This window comes from Balaenoptera borealis, assembly GCF_965194805.1.
Source record: "Balaenoptera borealis genome assembly, chromosome: 6".
NCBI classification, from domain to species: Eukaryota; Metazoa; Chordata; class Mammalia; order Artiodactyla; family Balaenopteridae; genus Balaenoptera; species Balaenoptera borealis.
The window spans coordinates 32558688-32576458 of NC_138863.1; the positions used below are offsets into that span (position 1 = coordinate 32558688).

Here is a 17771-nt window from a genome sequence, read left to right on the forward strand (position 1 = left end):
TCCATGTAATTAATAGAATTCTTAGCATCTTTGGCTTCTTTTTCTTTTTAAGGAAAACCTTTTGAAGTTAGGAGTTGCAATGACAAAGATATAAATTGTTTAAACAGCTTATATTTATGCAATACTATGTAGCAGACACAGTTCTAAGTGCTTTACACATTATTAATTCATTTAATTTAATCCTCACAACAACCATAGGAAGTCATACAGTTTTATTATCTCCTTGTCACAAAGCAGAAAACTTTAACACAGAAAAATTGAGAAGTTGCCTATGGCTAGACAATTAATGAAACATAATATTCAAACCCAGTGTATGTGATCCACTATTCATCATTTTAACCTCCACAACATCCTGGCTCTCTGAAGTTAAAGGTATTAGAATTGCTGGAAAATAAACAATCTAGATGTTCCAATCAAGTAACAGAAACAATATCAAACTGAGAAGGAGTAAGGATATCATACCCATAATAAATCCTAAGTGTATCTAGGAGAAACTGTACACCATACTTCTTTCGGAAAACTCTCCTGCTGTCCTTGACGATGGTGGAAAGATACTGTATGTGACCTAAAATAGAAAGTTCACTCTTAAATTATACACCTAAAATAAAGTCACATAAGCAGTAATACATTTCTAAAACAACTATAAAATTTATCCAACAGCCTGCTCTCACCAATTCGAAAGGGAAAATCTCCACGGTTCCAAATACGGAAGTCAAAGAGTAAATACTGATACATTTGTTGCAGGAGCTGCATATTTTTCTCTAATGATACCTGTTCAATGAGTAATTGAATTGCCATCAATACATTAACATCCATCAAGGTGCTTGGCACCTGAAATCCAAATAGAAGAGGGTTCTGTAAAGTTCAGTTTAAATAACTGTCATTAAGCTATAATTTGAAATGATTAATTCAGAACATCTACTAAATATAAAAATCTTGGTTAGAAAAATATAAACAATTTAAACATTATTTTTTCTGATGTAACTCTGGAACACATTCCTAAAATAGTGTCTTTAAATGATGAAATATCCCAAATACCAAAGTTAACACACAAGGTCCTTACATCAAAGATTATACACTGTTATGTAAGATAAGTAGTTCTTGTAAAAGGTGATTCAAGTTTTAAAAAGCTGCTTGTAAAATAAATTATATCCACTAATACAACTTAAGCTATAATAGTGTAATTTTTAAAATATATTTAATAAAATATATATATATATATCTATTTATTTATTGGAAAGAAAAAAACCTCAACACTACCTGGTAATTACAATCATCAGTCACATCTACGTAACCTTAGACTAGCTCACCTTCTGAAGTAAGGCACCAAGAATGGCAATTCCATGGGAGTGAATAAGATTGTCCTGGTTAATAGGATGTCTTTGAATAAAGTGTTTCACAATCAAGATAAATGTTGCAATTAAATTTCTCTCTAGTCTTGACTCTGTGGAATTGTGAACATATCATTAATTATCATAATTATGCTAATCACTTTTGTATCACATGTTCTATATCATATGCATATTGTAACAAGGCATTTGGTTCAGGAATTTGCATCCAAAGGTCACATGCAGAGCATAAATATCAGAGAAATCAGTGACTGCATATTATATACTTATATGAACATGTAAATATTTTCTCTACCATAAATTTAACAATGTTGTCCGATTTCTGCTAACAGTACAAACTAAAGATAGTCAAGAGTCTAATCAACATCTTAAGTGTTTTGACTGAAGTATTATGAACTTTCTGAACTCCATTAGTAAAATTAGGAATGGACTACTTCAGCTACAAATGGTTAAGTTTCTTCATCATGGTAGCAAGACATTTCAATCTATCTTTCAATTCTCAAGTTTCTCAATGACTAGTTCATGTTAATTTCAGCTTAATACCTGATGCCTTTGTGGAGTTCAATACCACCCAATCTCCTTCTACAGGTGTTATCAATTCAGAAACTGTGCTTTCATTCAATCCCTCAGGAATCTGTCCTTCACCAAAGTGGCTGATTTGTTCCATTAGAGGAAAGAGTACATTTAATCCACCTATGCAGTTTATGCTGTCCTGAAAGAGGAAACTACAATTTTTTAATCTTATAAAACACAGGCAATTTTCTCATTTAATACCTACACAGCATGTATGAGGTTATAATTTGCTAAACCTTTAAGCAAGGTATATGATGGTCTAAGCTAAAGGAACCCTTGTACGGGCATATGCTTTAAAGAGCAGCCTCAAGGGTCACCAAAATCAATACTCAAGAGACAAGGCCAGACCATTTTAATACACCTTTGTTTTCCAAAGTTTACGAATTCCTAACATTGGCAATCTAAACATGACCCCGTAAGTAGACTTCATAACGTAACACTAATGATATACGAGGTAACAACTGTCACAAGGCAATTAGTCATAACAAACAGGAGAACAAGTCATGAAAAAAAAGAATGTATTTGCAGTACAAATATGACTGACTCCTCTACTTTAAGTTTACAAAAAAGGTGGAGTGAGTGGCTTCAACTGAAGTTCAAAGTGACTATTCTGGATAACTTAACAAAATATATTCAGTATCTTAGACAAGTTACTAATTTCCCCATCCTCAGTTTCTTCATCTGTAAGATGAGGATAATATTAATTCCCACTTTGTAAAGTTGTTACAAGGACGAGATAAGCTAATGCATGAAAAGTGCTTAGTGCCTGACATACAATGGGTGCTATATAAGATTAGCTATTATTAACTGCTAAAATGTTCTGAACTGCCATGTTTACGTACCTTAAGTCTGTAAACAACCTCTTCATAGTCTTTGCCTGTTTTTCATATTGATTTTTAAGGGCTTTTTACAATAAGTAAATTAGAATTTTGGATGGGAAGTGTTTTTTTCCCAGTTGTTATTTCATTTAACTTTTTTTGGCTTTGGTTTTGCTGCAGTATAAAAAAGCAATAGTCTTTTTCTTGATAATTCTGTTCCTTTCTGATTTCTACATATCTATATCTCAAGGCAACAAAGACTGCTTTGATTTTCAAGTATAATGTATGACACAATCAGCTTTCTCTATATAAGTAATCCATAAAACTAGCCTTATAAAACCAATCTTATACATGACATCAAAAGTTAACTTATGAATTGGCAAACACGTCATAAATCTTACTATGTTAACAGGTAAGAATAAGTGTCCTTATCTCAACTGACAAAGGATTAATCTCCAAAATACATAAACAGATCATGCAGCTCAATATTAAAAAAACAAACAACCCAATCAAAAAATGGGCAGAAGACCTAAATAGACATTTCTCCAAAGAAGACATACAGATGGCCAAGAGGCACATGAAAAGCTGCTCACCATCACTAATTATTAGAGAAACACAAAACAAAACTGCAGTGAGGTATTATCTCACACCGGTTAGAATGGGCATCATCAGAAAATTTACAAGCAACAAATGCTGGAGAGGGTGTGGAGAAAAGGGAACCCTCTTGCACTGTTGGTGGGAATGTAAATTGATACAGACACTATGGAGAACAGTATGGAGGGTCCTTAAAAAACTAAAAATAGAATTACCATATGACGCAGCAATCCCACTACTAGGCATATACCCAGAGAAAACCATAATTCAAAAAGACACATGCACCCCAGTGTTCATTGCAGCACTATTTACAACAGCCAGGTCATGGAAGCAACCTAAATCCCCATCGACAGACGAATGGATAAAGAAGATGTGGTACATATACACAATGGAATATTACTCAGCCATAACAAGGAACAAAATTGGGTCTTCTGTAGAGACGTGGATGGACCTAGAGACTGTCATATAGAGTGAAGTAAGTCAGAAAAAGAAAAACAAATATCGTATGTTAACGCATATATGTGGAATCTAGAAAAATGGTACAGATGAACTGGTTTGCAAGGCAGAAATAGAGACACAGATGTAGAGAACAAACGTATGGACACCAAGGGGGAGAAAGCAGGTGGGGGCGGTGTGTGGGGGGGTGGGATGAACTGGGAGATTGGGATTGACATGTATACACTGATGTGTATAAAATGGATGACTAATAAGAACCTGCTGTATACAAATAAATAAATATAGTAAAATTCAAATTAAAAAAACCTACAAATTGGCAAACAAGTCATAAATCTTACTATGTTAACAGGTAAGAATAAGTGTTGCTTACCTCAAAGTTAAACAGAAAAAAGCTTTATACCACATGAATAACATGAGATTAATACAAACTGATGGATTCATTTTTACATAGAAGAATTATCCTAATGATTTCTGTTCATTGAAACAATAAGCATATTTCATTGGTATTAAATGACTAGAAGACAAAAGTTTTTTTGTTGTTGTCGTTTTTTTTGCTGATTTATCAGCAAGTTCCAGTATAACTATCTTTTATATTTATTTTTATTTTACTTAGGCTATAATTTCTATTTAATGTATCTTTTAAGGAAATCCTATATTTTAGAAATAGGATATCTCTGACTTTCACATTAGCCCAAATAATCTTAACTAGTTTAATCACTCAGTCAACAATGTTATTATGTATCCCTGTGCCAGGCACTGGGGGAAAAAGCAGTGTTCCCTCCTTTGAAGTTCTTAAGGACTACTGGAGAATCAAGCAAGCAAACAGTTAACTATTCACCATGATAAGTGAAATAATAGAAACTTCTATAGGTACTCATGACAAGAATAGTTAACTCCGTCTTGGGAAATAAGTAGAGGCCTTTAGATAGAAGCAAAGACATTACATCCAGCTAAGACATAAATATGAGGCACATGAAAAAGGCAGACAAGACATAATGGCTAGACGGGGTTATGAAAAAGAGGAAAAATTACTCATCTTTAACCTCAGAGAGGAAAGATCTAAGTTTGTTTAAAGCTGATGGACAGGAGACTAGACAGGAAGAAGTATGTGATATAGGAGAAAAGGGATAATCAATGAAGTCTCTGAGGGGTTGAAATCTGTTACATAGTTTTAAGGATTAAATACCTTAAAAGTGGAGCTATTAACGAGGGCAGCATATTTTTCTTATGAAAACTGCTAAGCTCATGGCATAGTTTAAAAAGATAACTACATTACAAACAAATAGTCATTCAACTACTTATTTATTTATCCTTCAAACTGTGTATCTGCAAACATTTTAAACAGGACTTATTCAGATCAATCTGGTGGTGCTCAAAAGACAAAAGTTTTTAAAGGATCAGTAAACTTAAATAATATGTTGCCCATCATTCATCATTAACTTACCTTAATGTCCCAGTTTACTACTTTGTTTCCTGTTAACCTTCCATGCAAACAATTAGTAGATAAATCAAGACAGATTGAATTTTTGCAGGCCTAAAAATAAAAGAAAAATATGGCAAACAGCTAAGCACAATGAAGACAAAACATAACTTTAACTATATATGGAACATTTCACCATAATTTTAAAAGGTATATAGTATAGTCAATGATAAGATGCCTACAATATTAAGTTTAGTATTACTATTCTCTGATTGTCTTTTAAAAGAATGCAGGTCACCGCTGCTTGTCATCTAACAGATAAGCATTAGCTAGAACTTACCATTTACCAATCACATAGTTTAAAACTCCTGCTATTCTAAACCAATATATGCAAACAGATTTTTGACTTTTAAAAAAATTCAATGTTTTAGTCCCATTAGTACAGAAAATTATATCACAGTACAAAAATCAAACCACAGGCATAAGACACTATTTTCCCTTATATTACTGACTGACAATTTTAGTTATATTCAAATTAAGAGCTTTGTCTGCAACTCTAGAAATTATTAAAGTTATTTGTTAACTTCCATAAAGGTTTATAAAGCAGGGAACCTCACATGTAACCTGTGAACTGGCAGACAATGAAACATCTTTGAATCTAATCCCCAGTCCAAAAGAAAACAAAGAAACCTACAAATTTTAGCACAGATGATGTGGTTGTTGCTTTTCTCTTAAGGCAACTGAGAAAAATTGATTTAATAAAGTAAATGTAAACTGAGTTTACATTTAACTCAATGTAAACTATATTAGTCTCCGAGACAGAAAAGTCTTTCTCCTATTACTACCTTAGTTTGGTACTATGTATCTATGACCTGTCCAAACACAGTAATCTCCCTATGGTATGACTGCCTCCAGTCTCTCTCTCCAATCCAACTTTGACACTGTAGCTCAAGACCTTTTTCTAAAATGCAAACCTGATCATATCACTCTTCTTAAAATCCTATCCATTGCCTACTATTTAGCCTGGCATAAGAGGTTTGCTATGATCTGGCCTCCACTTGGCCCTCTAACTTCATTTCTGGCCAACTGCTCCCACTCAATGACCTATATCCAAATACACACAGAATCCAGCTTTACATTCTATGCCTTTGTAGGTGTTGCTCACTGCACATCCCTCCCTTTACTCTGCCTTTTAAAACACAAATCAAACCATCTTTTCTATGATATTCTATCCTCCTGGAAGGACCAACCACTCTTCCTTTGTACCCACACTGTATTCTGTATATAATTCCAACACAAAAAAATACTGTATAGTGGTTAAGGATACGCATTAAACAGGTTAGGCATTCACTAGAATTATGAGGCTAGGCAAGTTACTTATCTTTCCTCAGCCTCAGAAAACTAGAGCTTAGAAAAGATACAAAGAGTACCATATAACCCTCAGAGCTTTTGTAAAGATTAAGTGAAACAGTACATGTGAAACATTTAGCATAGTGCTTAATACATTGTAAACACCGAATAAATGGTAGCTAAAAAGAAAAATGCTTATAAAATTATATTGCACTTATTTTTTACACATTTATTTGACTTTAGATTGTAAGCTTCCTAAAGCCAGAGGTTTTAACTTATTCATCTTTGTATCCTAAAAGTTCAGACAACTCTTGGCACAAAGAGAACACTCAAAAAATTTTAAATTGATGGTTAAACACCTCCTACAAATAAGTACAAAGATGAAAAACTGTTGACTGCTAAAATTCCCTGGAGTAGCTTTTCCCAAACTACCACTTGTTAATAAGTGAAATGAAAATCAAAATGTGTTCTATGTTCAAATAACTGGTGAAAAAGTAGGATAAAACAAATGTGAACTAGTTTCTTTATAAGCAGAATTTTTCAAGTGTATGATCCATCTCCAAGAAGGATATACAGAATGCAACATTCCCTCAACGTTATTTAACCACAGAATTCTTGTATCATGATATGTTACCATTTTAAAGAAATGTTCCTCCAATAAACTGTTTTACTGTATATATCTGTCATATCGGGTTTTGTGAGGAAAAATAGCTATTTTAAAAATTACAGAATTTTTACTTCCAAAAGTAAGAATTCAACCTTAATATTATTAAAATCAAAGTTACTTTGAAAAAAGGATATGCCAAAAAGACTCAGTTAGTCATCACATGTCTAGACATGTCACCAATTAGTGAGATTAAGTCCAATTATTTCCTATCCAGCTATACAGAATAGTTGTAATGAAAATAAGTATAAGAGATAGTCCCTGGGGGAAAAAAAAAGAGAGATAGTCCCTGCCAGGAAATAACTTAAAATCTAGTTTGGTAAACAAACATGTATATCTTTGGGAAAAAGTATTATAAAAAGCAAACAAATAAAAAATAAGAGACTCAAGAGAGATTATAACCAATGCAATGTTCAAATGGATCCAAGATTAAATTTTTAAAAGGCTAAACAAATATTTTGGGGAAAACTGGGATAATTTGAACATGGGTTGTAAAGGACATGAATTATTGATCATTTTCTCAGGTAGGTTAATGATTATGTTGTAAAGTTTAGGAGTAAAGTGTCTTGATTGCAGATTGTCTATGTCAATCTGCTTTCACAAATGATTTGAGATAGATGAAGACCAAGTGCAGCAAAATGTTAGTAACTGGTGAATTTAGGTAAAGAGTACACAGGATTTCACTTTACCATTCTTTCAACTTCTCTCTAGGTTTGAAATTAATCAAAATAAAAAGGTAAGGGGAAATACCACCTGACAAGTACATTTTATTAGGTTACACATAAACAAGCATTCAAAGCAATAAATTATGACCATGTACTAGCTGGTTAAACTAGGGGGGAAATGATGTAGGTCTATGATGTATAATATCACACAACAGAAGCAACTTCTGGGTTAAAGTAACATTAAATATAATGAAGGCAATTAATATTGTTGTTTATGCCACTTCTCCCTTTTCTTCCTCCCAGTTCTACCTTTGATCTCCTTTCCCTCAGCCCTTGCTAACCTCAATTACTTTCACTAGATAAACGACTTTTCTTGAAGGAAAAAGCACTGGGCATGGTATGCATATAGGTAGCTTTTCTTCTCCTTCTGATGTAAACATTTCTTTTGTTTTCTTGTTAACCACATTTTAAAAATAAACAGGGAATTCCCTGGCAGTCCAGTGGTTAGAACTCTGCACTCTCACTGCCGAGGGCCCAGGTTCATTCCCTGGTCAGGGAACTAAGATCCCACAAGCCGTGCAGCCAAAAAATTAAAAAATAAACAAAGAAAAAGTTGAGCACAATTCTGTTTCATCTCTCCTTCCAAAAAAGGAGAATACATTTAAACAATTTCATTTACTGAAGTTGATTCGTTAGTACAAATTCCCACTACAACCATTTCCATTCATACGGCTGGGATGACATAATGATAACACTTGAACCATAGTTGAGAACTGCATATTAATTTTTACTGCTTCTCATCTTTTGAAAATTAATAATTTTTTAACAGTAATTCAAGCCCCTTCTTCTCAATTACCCACTGAAATGACAAAAGGAATAAAAATGGAATTTTAGTTCACAGCATAGTTACAGCTAGATGGACAGTCCATGCATTTACTCTGACCTTTGCAGTGTAGTGAAGAAGGACGTTACCAGGCAGGTCAGCCATGTCAGACTCTTGAAATTTCCAAGGGCTTAAACAGTTTGGACCTGAAAATTATTTATACACACATACACACACATATCATTGAATATATATGGCCTCCTCAGGTCTGTGTAATCAGAAAAAAATTTTTAATTAAGCTGTTTCAAGCTTCTCATATAACACAGTTAAAACACATTAGCCAAAATGTACTTTATTTTTATATCACATCCAATTCGTCTAACACCTAGTAAAGTTCGGAGAGGGGGTAGATCAATCTCTACTACAGAAAGGAAATTTTATATAGCATTAAAAACTAATATAAAACATAACAAAGTTTATACATTTATCAAATATAAAACAATTCAAATTTGTAAGATAAAACAGCAAAACAACCAATCAATAATGTGAATAGATATCACAGAAATGGAACAGCTAATGAGTAGGAAAAAACTCTTGACTTTACTAAAAAAAAAAAAAACAAAAAAAACTACAAATTAAAGCAAGGTTCCATTTTACATAAAAAAATGAAGGAAACAGTATTTACCATTCCATCTTAATGAGGCTGTAGTGAGTTGGGTATATATTTATGTGTTACTGGTAGGCACTGTCAATTGGTATATCCTTTATGAAAACTGAGTAGGTAACATGTATTGAGAGCTATAAAAATATTCACACCCTTTGAATATTTACCCTGGGAACTTATCATAAGCAAATCCATCAAAATACGAAAAAAAAAAAAAAATTGGTACAATAGTTCATCATATTTAATGTTTGAAGATTATAACAATATTAAAAATTATAAACAACCTAAGTAAATCATGCATTACGAATCTAATGAAATATTATGTAGCCATTAAAAATAATCATTATGAATAATATATAACAAATAATTACTATTTATAAGAGTAGAATTTTAAGTAGGAAAATTGTTAAGAGCAAAATCCAAACTATATAGCTATAATGACTACACTAAATGACTTATTATTAACTTGGAATTTATTTAGATTAAGGGTCAACTTCAAATACTTTGGTGAGTTTTAAAGTAACGACAAGGTTCTAATACAAACTTTTTAAGTGTGGACAGAGACATTCATCTCAAAACTCCATGTAATCTAAAAAAAGACATTCTGACAAATAATAAGCTAATCTGCAGAGTTAATATACATAACTACTTATAGGCTTAACTCCTGAATTTTGAAAATAGTTATGATCCAATAACAACCAGTGTGTATCTTTAAAATCAGAGCCAAATGAAAAAGAAAAAACAAAAACAAAAACTTGTAATTTTATCCAAGAACTCCTAATTCTAATGCCTTCATGAATTCTTCAGATATATTAATATATAAATTATAAAAATGACAAGTTTTGAATAAGACTCATATGACTCTAGAATCAGTTGTGTGACTTCTTAGGAAGACAAACTTATATTTTGTTTCATCAATGTATTAAAATCTGTCAAAAGCACCAGCAGTATTATAGATTGAATTGTGTACCCGCCCACTCAAAATTCATATGTTGAAGCTCTAACTCCCAGTGTGACTGTATTTGGAGATAGGGCCTGTAAGGGGTAATTAAGGCTAAATGATGTCATAAAAGTCGGGCCCTAATTCAATAGGGCCCCTTATAAGAGGAAAAGAGCAGAGATCTCTCTCTGCACATACACACAGAGAACATATTCCATGACAGAGCAAGAAGGCAGCCATCGACAAGCCAGGAATAGAGGATTCACTAGAGACCAAGCCTGATGGAAACTTGATCTTGGAATTCTAGCTTCTAGAATTCTGAGAAAATAGTGTTTAAGCTATCTAGTCTGTGGTATTTTGTTATAGCAGTCCTAATAGACTAACACAGGCACTATTATGGATGATATTTGAAATATTTCTCAAAGGTTTTTTTTTATGCATATCAAAAAATGTATAGTATACTATAATTAATTATAACGTATAATGTAATTGAAAGTTGTGAAGACAGTAAATCTTAAATGTTATCAACACACACATTAAAAAATGGTAATTATGTGAGGGTATGGAGGTGTTAACCAACTTTATTACAGTAATCATTTTGCAGGGTATACATGTATCAAATCAGCACATTGCATACCTTAAACTTATATATGTTATAATGTCAATATCTCAATAAAGCTAAGGGGAGTAAAAGTACAATGTGTGGTGGGCTTTTCTTCCCTTTCAGTTTCAGTTAAAACAAATATAGTCGACCCTTGAACAACATGAGGTGAACTGTGTGGGTCCGCTCATATATGGATTGTTTTCAATAGTAAATAGACAGTACCACAATCCGCAGATGCAGAACCATGCATACAAAGGAACTGCATATATATGGAGGGCCGACATAAGTTATATGTGGATTTTTGACTTCATGAAGGGTTGGCACCCCTAATCCTAGAGTTGTTCAATGGCCAACTGTACATTCTTTAGATCAAATATATTCTTCAGAATATATTTAGGCAACAGAAAAAACTATTTCAGTTTAATTAGGCAGTATGATGGTACATGCTCACCTGCTAAATATAATGCCTTCACCTGAAGAGGTTGCAGTGCTTCATAGAAGATGATAACAGACCCCAGCTGACCCTCCAGAGATGTGGGACACCCCCATTCACTGTCTTGTGTTCCAGCTGATATCAATTTGGTAATCAACTTTGATTTTTCCATTGTTCCTCCCCAGGAAGCTGAGGACAAAATTCCACCAAATGATGTTCGATGAGGGGTAATGGGAGAAGAAAAAGGTGGATCTGGGATTTGGGATGGTGGAGGAGTGGTGGTTCTTTGCCCAGCTGAACCAATACAGCAAGAAATAAAAGGCTAAAATTAAGAAACAAACAAACATAATAAATTACACATTTTAATTAAATCTCTATCCTCATATTTAAAATAAAACAGTACATAAAATTAAGCAATACACTGTAAAACAAAGTTTTGTTTTTAGTGGATCATGATGTGTTCATGTGTGTGTATACATAAGATATCATTACAGATGTTACATTTGGCCTATGGGATTTGGATGCATTACTTTTATTTTTTTTTAATTTTTATTTCTTTCTTTATTTTTGGCTGTGTTGGGTCTTCGTTTCTGTGCGAGGGCTTTCTCTAGTTGCGGCAAGCGGGGGCCACTCACTATCGCGGCCTCTCTTGTTGCGGAGCACAGGGTCCAGACGCGCAGGCTCAGTAGTTGTGGCTCACGGGCCTAGTTGCTTCACGGCATGTGGGATCTTCCCAGACCAGGGCTCGAACCCATGTCCCCTGCATTGGCAGGCAGATTCTCAACCACTGCGCCACCAGGGAAGCCCCTGCATTACTTTTATAACTCACTTTACATCCTTCTGTAAATTTTGAATTTTTAATGAGTGTATATTTAGTAAAAGTTTTTTTACTTTACTATATTCTAAAGTAGAGAAAACCATCTTTCTCCCTTAAAATTTATAAGCAGAGAATTACACATCAGTATAATACTGCTAATTACGGATTATCCTGAAGTGATCATAGACATGAACAGCAACAAGAAATTACTGGAATCCTAGAAGGACTTGGAAAATAATCGAATCCATTCCATTATCTTCAGAAAAGGCCCTTTCAAAAATGTCCAAAAATTCTCAAAGAACTTTTACACTAATGTTCCTTAAGAATCACCTCAGTAAATAAATTCTAAATTCTATCTTATCCCTAACTACAATGTAAATATTTAAGGTTTCTTCATTATTGTTTCAAAATCAATGAAAAATTCGATGATGGAAAAGAGTGCATCTAAATATTTGGTATACCTGGAGAGCTTTATTAAATGATCCTTTGTCCTGTTCTGTTCAATTTCTTTGGCTTTCCTGTTATGAGTCTATTTTTCTAAGACTTTAATTACATTTGTTTCTTCCTTGAATTGTTTTTCTTTATTATATGTTGTCTGACTTCATCTAATGATGACAGGCTAACAGAATTAAATATTAACTTACTATATCTTAGTATGCAGAAAACACTAAAACTTACAGGCACATATTTAGAATAAACAGAAGCTTATACATTAAACTGAAAAAATTTTCAAGAGTTTGCAAACAATTGGTCCCATAAAGAGTAGGTTAGGGACTTCTCTGGTGGTCCAGTGGTAAAGAATCCACCTTACAATGCAGGGCATGCGGGTTCGAACCCTGGTCAGGGAACTAAGATCCCACAAGCCATGGGGCAACTAAGCCGGTGTGCCTCAATGAGAGAGCCCGCATGTCACAAGCTATAGAGCCCACACGCCCTGGAGCCCACGCGCCCTGGAGCCCGCGCGCGCCACAACTAGAGAGAGAAAACCCGCACACCACAACTAGAGAGAACCCACGTGCTGTAAGGAAAGATCCTGTATGCCTCAACAAAGATCTCATGTGCCGCAACTAAGACCCGACATGACCCTCCCCAAAAAAAAGGAAAATAAATAAATAATACAATAAATATTTATTTAAAAAAAAAAAAGAGTAGGTTAGATGTGCTTACTTCATTCGTGGCAGGAAATCTCAGAGGGGCAGAGACCTTCTGCTGTCCATTGTCATAGATATATACAAGGCTCTGACCAAAGGGCCTTTTTCCAGGCATGTGAACAATGGTTATGTTGTGCTGGTAAAGTAAAACATATATTTAAAAAGTAAAAATTGCATTAAGTCCTTGAAATAACAAATGTTTTCAGAGTATTACTATTTAACTAGTTTGTGTGAAAGGTAGAACAGTAAGTTTAAGCATAATTAAACGCTGATTAAAATGATGCTGTTAAAGTAACAATTTTGCCTGTAGTACTATAAAAGAGCTTCTGACTATTCTAGAAAATCTACACACAATTGTAACATAGTACCTTTTCTGCATTTTCCAAGTCTATAAGTGTTCTCTAGAATCAATGAATGTTTCTAATGAGAAGCACTTTATTTTTTAAGAGAAGCAACAGAAATGCATTGTTTTTAAACAATTTCTGCTCTCATTTTAAATTGAAATTCAAAATCAAATTTGATTCTAGAAAACTTGAAAGAAATATAACATTTCAATTTAATTTTTTTAGCAGAAAAATGATTAGCACTGAAATTATGATAAATGGTATTAACTCCTTTATAGGTAAACTTCAACATGAATAGAACTTTAACATAAAATTAATCAACTCTCAACAAGCAGGTGATAACACCTGATGTACACACACCAAACATGTGTTTTTTTAAAAGGAAAGAATCCAGAAGTTAGATGTGATGCCTTAAAGCCTTACCCAGAGGGAATCACAGAAACTGTGGTCAGGAAGCATAACTGTTGCATATTCTCTTTTCGTGCACACTGCCACAACCAACATACCTGAATGGGTAATAAAAGCTTCAAAACCCATGCCACTTCCTGTAAAAAAGCTAACAAAAGTACGTATTATCAGAACTTTTGAAGTCAGTTGTACAGTTTCATCATCACTGGGGCACACAAAAACCATAACTTCACCATGAATATCTTTACCAAACACACTGTGGCTTACATTCTATTGCCATACACCATCAATCCCACCTTGCCTGAAAGTTGATTTTTAAATCTTTTTTGGGCATAGCAGTTTAGTATATTATAAAAGGTAGCCTTATACACAGAATGCCATTAGCAAACTCTAGCAAAACTATAAACTTTCAAATCTTCAAAATTCTTCCAAATAAGATTCAGAAAGAATGAATAAAGTCTTAAAAAATCACAAGGCATATTAAAATGTATTAGTTACTGAAGTAACTAAGTTTGGAAACACATAGGTTTTTCTGGTCCTTCATATAAATATATAGTAGCATCCTCAATAGAACAGAGAAATCACCATTCATTTTCAAGTTTACTATTCCTTTCTCCTCCACTTATACAATAATTTTAAGAAGGAACTTTGTTTCCAAATTAGTTTCAGAACTTAACTAGCAAAATATCTGAGATATACAACTATTATTATGAAAGCAACAAAGCACTTATAATTAAACTGTGTACACCCTAAGGAGGAGAGGCTTCAGATAAATTGTTGTACACTTAAAAAGTAGATGCTTAGAACTTCCCTGGTGGCGCAATGGTTAAGAATCCGCCTGCCAATGCAGGGGACACGGGTTTGAGTCCTGGTCTGGGAAGATCCCACATGCCACGGAGCAACTCAGCCCGTGCACCACAACTACTAAGCCTGCGCTCTAGAGCCCGCGAGCCACAACTACTGAGCCCGCGTGCCACAGCTACTGAAGCCTGCGTGCCTAGAGCCCGTGCTCTGCAACGAGAGAAGCCACTGCAATGAGAAGCCCGTGCACCACAATGAAGAGTAGCCCCCACTCGCTGCAACTAGAGAAAGCCCGCGCGCAGAAACGAAGACCCAACACAGCCATAAATAAATAAATAAAATAAAATAAAATAAAAGTTTAAAAAAAAAAACAGTATTCGAGGAAAAAAAAAATAGATGCTTAGAAAAACGTTTTCCTGTTTAAGAATCACAGCATATATTATGACAGTATTCACTTATATTCCATAACTTGTACTAGTACCTGTATAATTGTTTTCTTTTTCCTCCTTTGTTAGCATTGCCAAGAGTCAACTGATCCTGATCTAAGCAAAACCAAGCATTGAAAGAAAAGGCAGACCCTGGCCATTTCTGTATGGAAGGCACAGAAATTCCTGCCATACTATGTGACAAATTAAAATACTGCAGTGCACTCTCTAGACTTTGTTTTCGGGCCATTGTCAGGATTGCTCGAGTTACAAGAGTGGTATAGGGGTGAATGTACTCAGATTCATCCACTCTCAACAATCTTAGCAGTTGACGGATTTCTTCTGAGCTCACTGACTGACTCCCCAATGAACCATGGAGTGCAATCAAGTTCTCAGCACAAGTTCGATGGAGGGAAGAATGGGAATTAAGGGTTTCAGTGATTCTAATTCCCATGTTTGCATTGACACAAGTAGTTCGACTCTGCCTATTAATACAACAAATTCTTTTCAGCCAATCAGAGATGAAGATTTGCAGGTCATGGGATTCTAGCTCTGGAAGCCACTGGATAAGAAGCAAGAGAGGCTGGACATTACTAATGCCCAAAATTCCAACTGAAGTGTGATCACCCTCTACAGCCTGTAAAGCAACATAAGAGACAAAAGGTTAGTTACCATCTTTGATACAAAGATAATGGAACTTCTTCTAATAAAGCTAAAAAAACTCACCATATTCATAAGTTCTTTAAGAAGTTCCAGTGGTGGCTGACCCATTGATTTTAATACTTCAAACATATGTGTATAACCAATTCTTTCCTTAAATACTTCCTAAGGGAGGAGAAATCAATACATCAAAGCAGATTTTCAAAGACTGAATTTGTTAGAATATTAAAAATGTTGAATAATACCCATTTAAGTTAATTAACAATATTAAAAAGATTATGAGTTCAATATTTCTGTTTTCTTAAGTCAGATGTCTTCATCTTAAATAGATTCCATATACCTTTTGGAATACAATGCTACAATAAAATACCAAAATGTAAAACAAACGGAATTAGCAAAGACTGTGTATTATAAAATTGTTATACTACTTGCAGATCCCTTTACTTTCTTCACTTGATTTGTTATTAGTACAATATTACTTGAAATCAAAACAAAAATGGAGAAAAAGTGAGGAGACTTTAGGAATAAAGGAGTCAGTAGCCTCAAAGAACTAGATTAAAGACTCCTGGCAATTTTGAGTAGTGGCCAAAAAAACTGGGTACGGTTTTCTCTCTGCTCTTTGTATTGAGTTAGCCAGAAAGTGCCTTCGGTTTTTAAGTAAAAATAAAAGACACATTTTTCATTTTCACCAAGAACTTTACTGAACAACGTATTCACCCTTTTGTTCCACTACCTTTTGCCATTTTTCACGCAACTTCATAATTCCATCTTCCCAAAATTTTTATCTTTTTGATTAAAGAACTCTTCCAAGTGCCTTTTACAGTCTTCTGGGGAATTGAAATTTTTTCCATTAAGAGAATTTTGTAAAGACCTAAATAAATGGAAATCCGCAGGTGCAATGTCTGGTGAATACGGCGAATGAATCAGAACCTCCCAGCCAAGCTGTAACAGTTTTTGCCTGGTCATCAAAGAAACATGCGGCCTTGCGTTATCCTGATGGAAGATTATGCATTTTCTGTTGACTAATTCCAGACGTTTTTTTGTCAGGTGCTGCTTTCAGTTGGTCTAACTGGGAGCAGTACTTGTTGGAATTAATCGTTTGGTTTTCCGGAAGGAGCTCGTAATAGAGGACTCCCTTCCAATCCCACCATATACACAACATCACCTTCTTTGGATGAAGACCGGCCTTTGGGGTGGTTGGTGGTGGTTCATTTTGCTTGCCCCACGATCTCTTCCATTCCACATTATTGTACAGTATCCACTTTTCATCGCCCGTCACAATTTGTTTTTAAAATGGAACGTTTTCATTACGTTTAAGTAGAGAATCGCATGCGGGAATACGGTCAAGAAGGTTTTTTCGCTTAACTTATGTGGAGCTCAAACATCAAAGCGATTCACATAACCAAGCTGGTGCAAATGGTTTTCAACACTTGATTTGGATACTTTGAGTATGTCGGCTATCTCCCGCGTATAACGTTGATTGTTCTCAATTAATGTCTCCATTTGATCACTATCAACTTCAACTGGTCTACCCGACCGTGGAGCATCATCCAGCAAGAAATCTCCAGCACGAAACTTCGCAAACCACTTTTGACATGTTCGATCAGTCACAGCACCTTCTCCATACACTGCACAAATCTTTTTTTTGCATTTCAGCTGCATTTTTACCTTTCTTGAAATAATAAAGCATAATATGCCAAAAATGTTGCTTTTGTTCTTCCATGTTCAATATTAAAATGGCTATACAAAAATTCACCAATTTTGTTAAGTCCTTTTTAAAATGCATGCTGATACGACAGGTGTCACATACCA

General features: G+C 34.3%; 1 protein-coding gene across 2 annotated transcripts in view; it reads right to left on the minus strand.

Moving 5' to 3' along the window:
• Window positions 1–17771, minus strand: part of NBEAL1 (neurobeachin like 1) — a 165629-nt gene that overhangs the window by 88742 nt on the left and 59116 nt on the right. For both annotated transcript variants that reach the window (XM_082397018.1, XM_082397017.1), the window contains 11 exons: window positions 16026–16124; window positions 15356–15936; window positions 14089–14221; window positions 13338–13457; window positions 11372–11675; window positions 8833–8918; window positions 5235–5324; window positions 1893–2061; window positions 1311–1444; window positions 672–831; window positions 463–565 (listed from right to left, as the gene is read on the minus strand). In XM_082397018.1, the coding sequence (XP_082253144.1) occupies window positions 463–565; window positions 672–831; window positions 1311–1444; window positions 1893–2061; window positions 5235–5324; window positions 8833–8918; window positions 11372–11675; window positions 13338–13457; window positions 14089–14221; window positions 15356–15936; window positions 16026–16124 (1979 nt within the window). The remainder of the gene's footprint in view (window positions 1–462; window positions 566–671; window positions 832–1310; window positions 1445–1892; window positions 2062–5234; window positions 5325–8832; window positions 8919–11371; window positions 11676–13337; window positions 13458–14088; window positions 14222–15355; window positions 15937–16025; window positions 16125–17771) is intronic.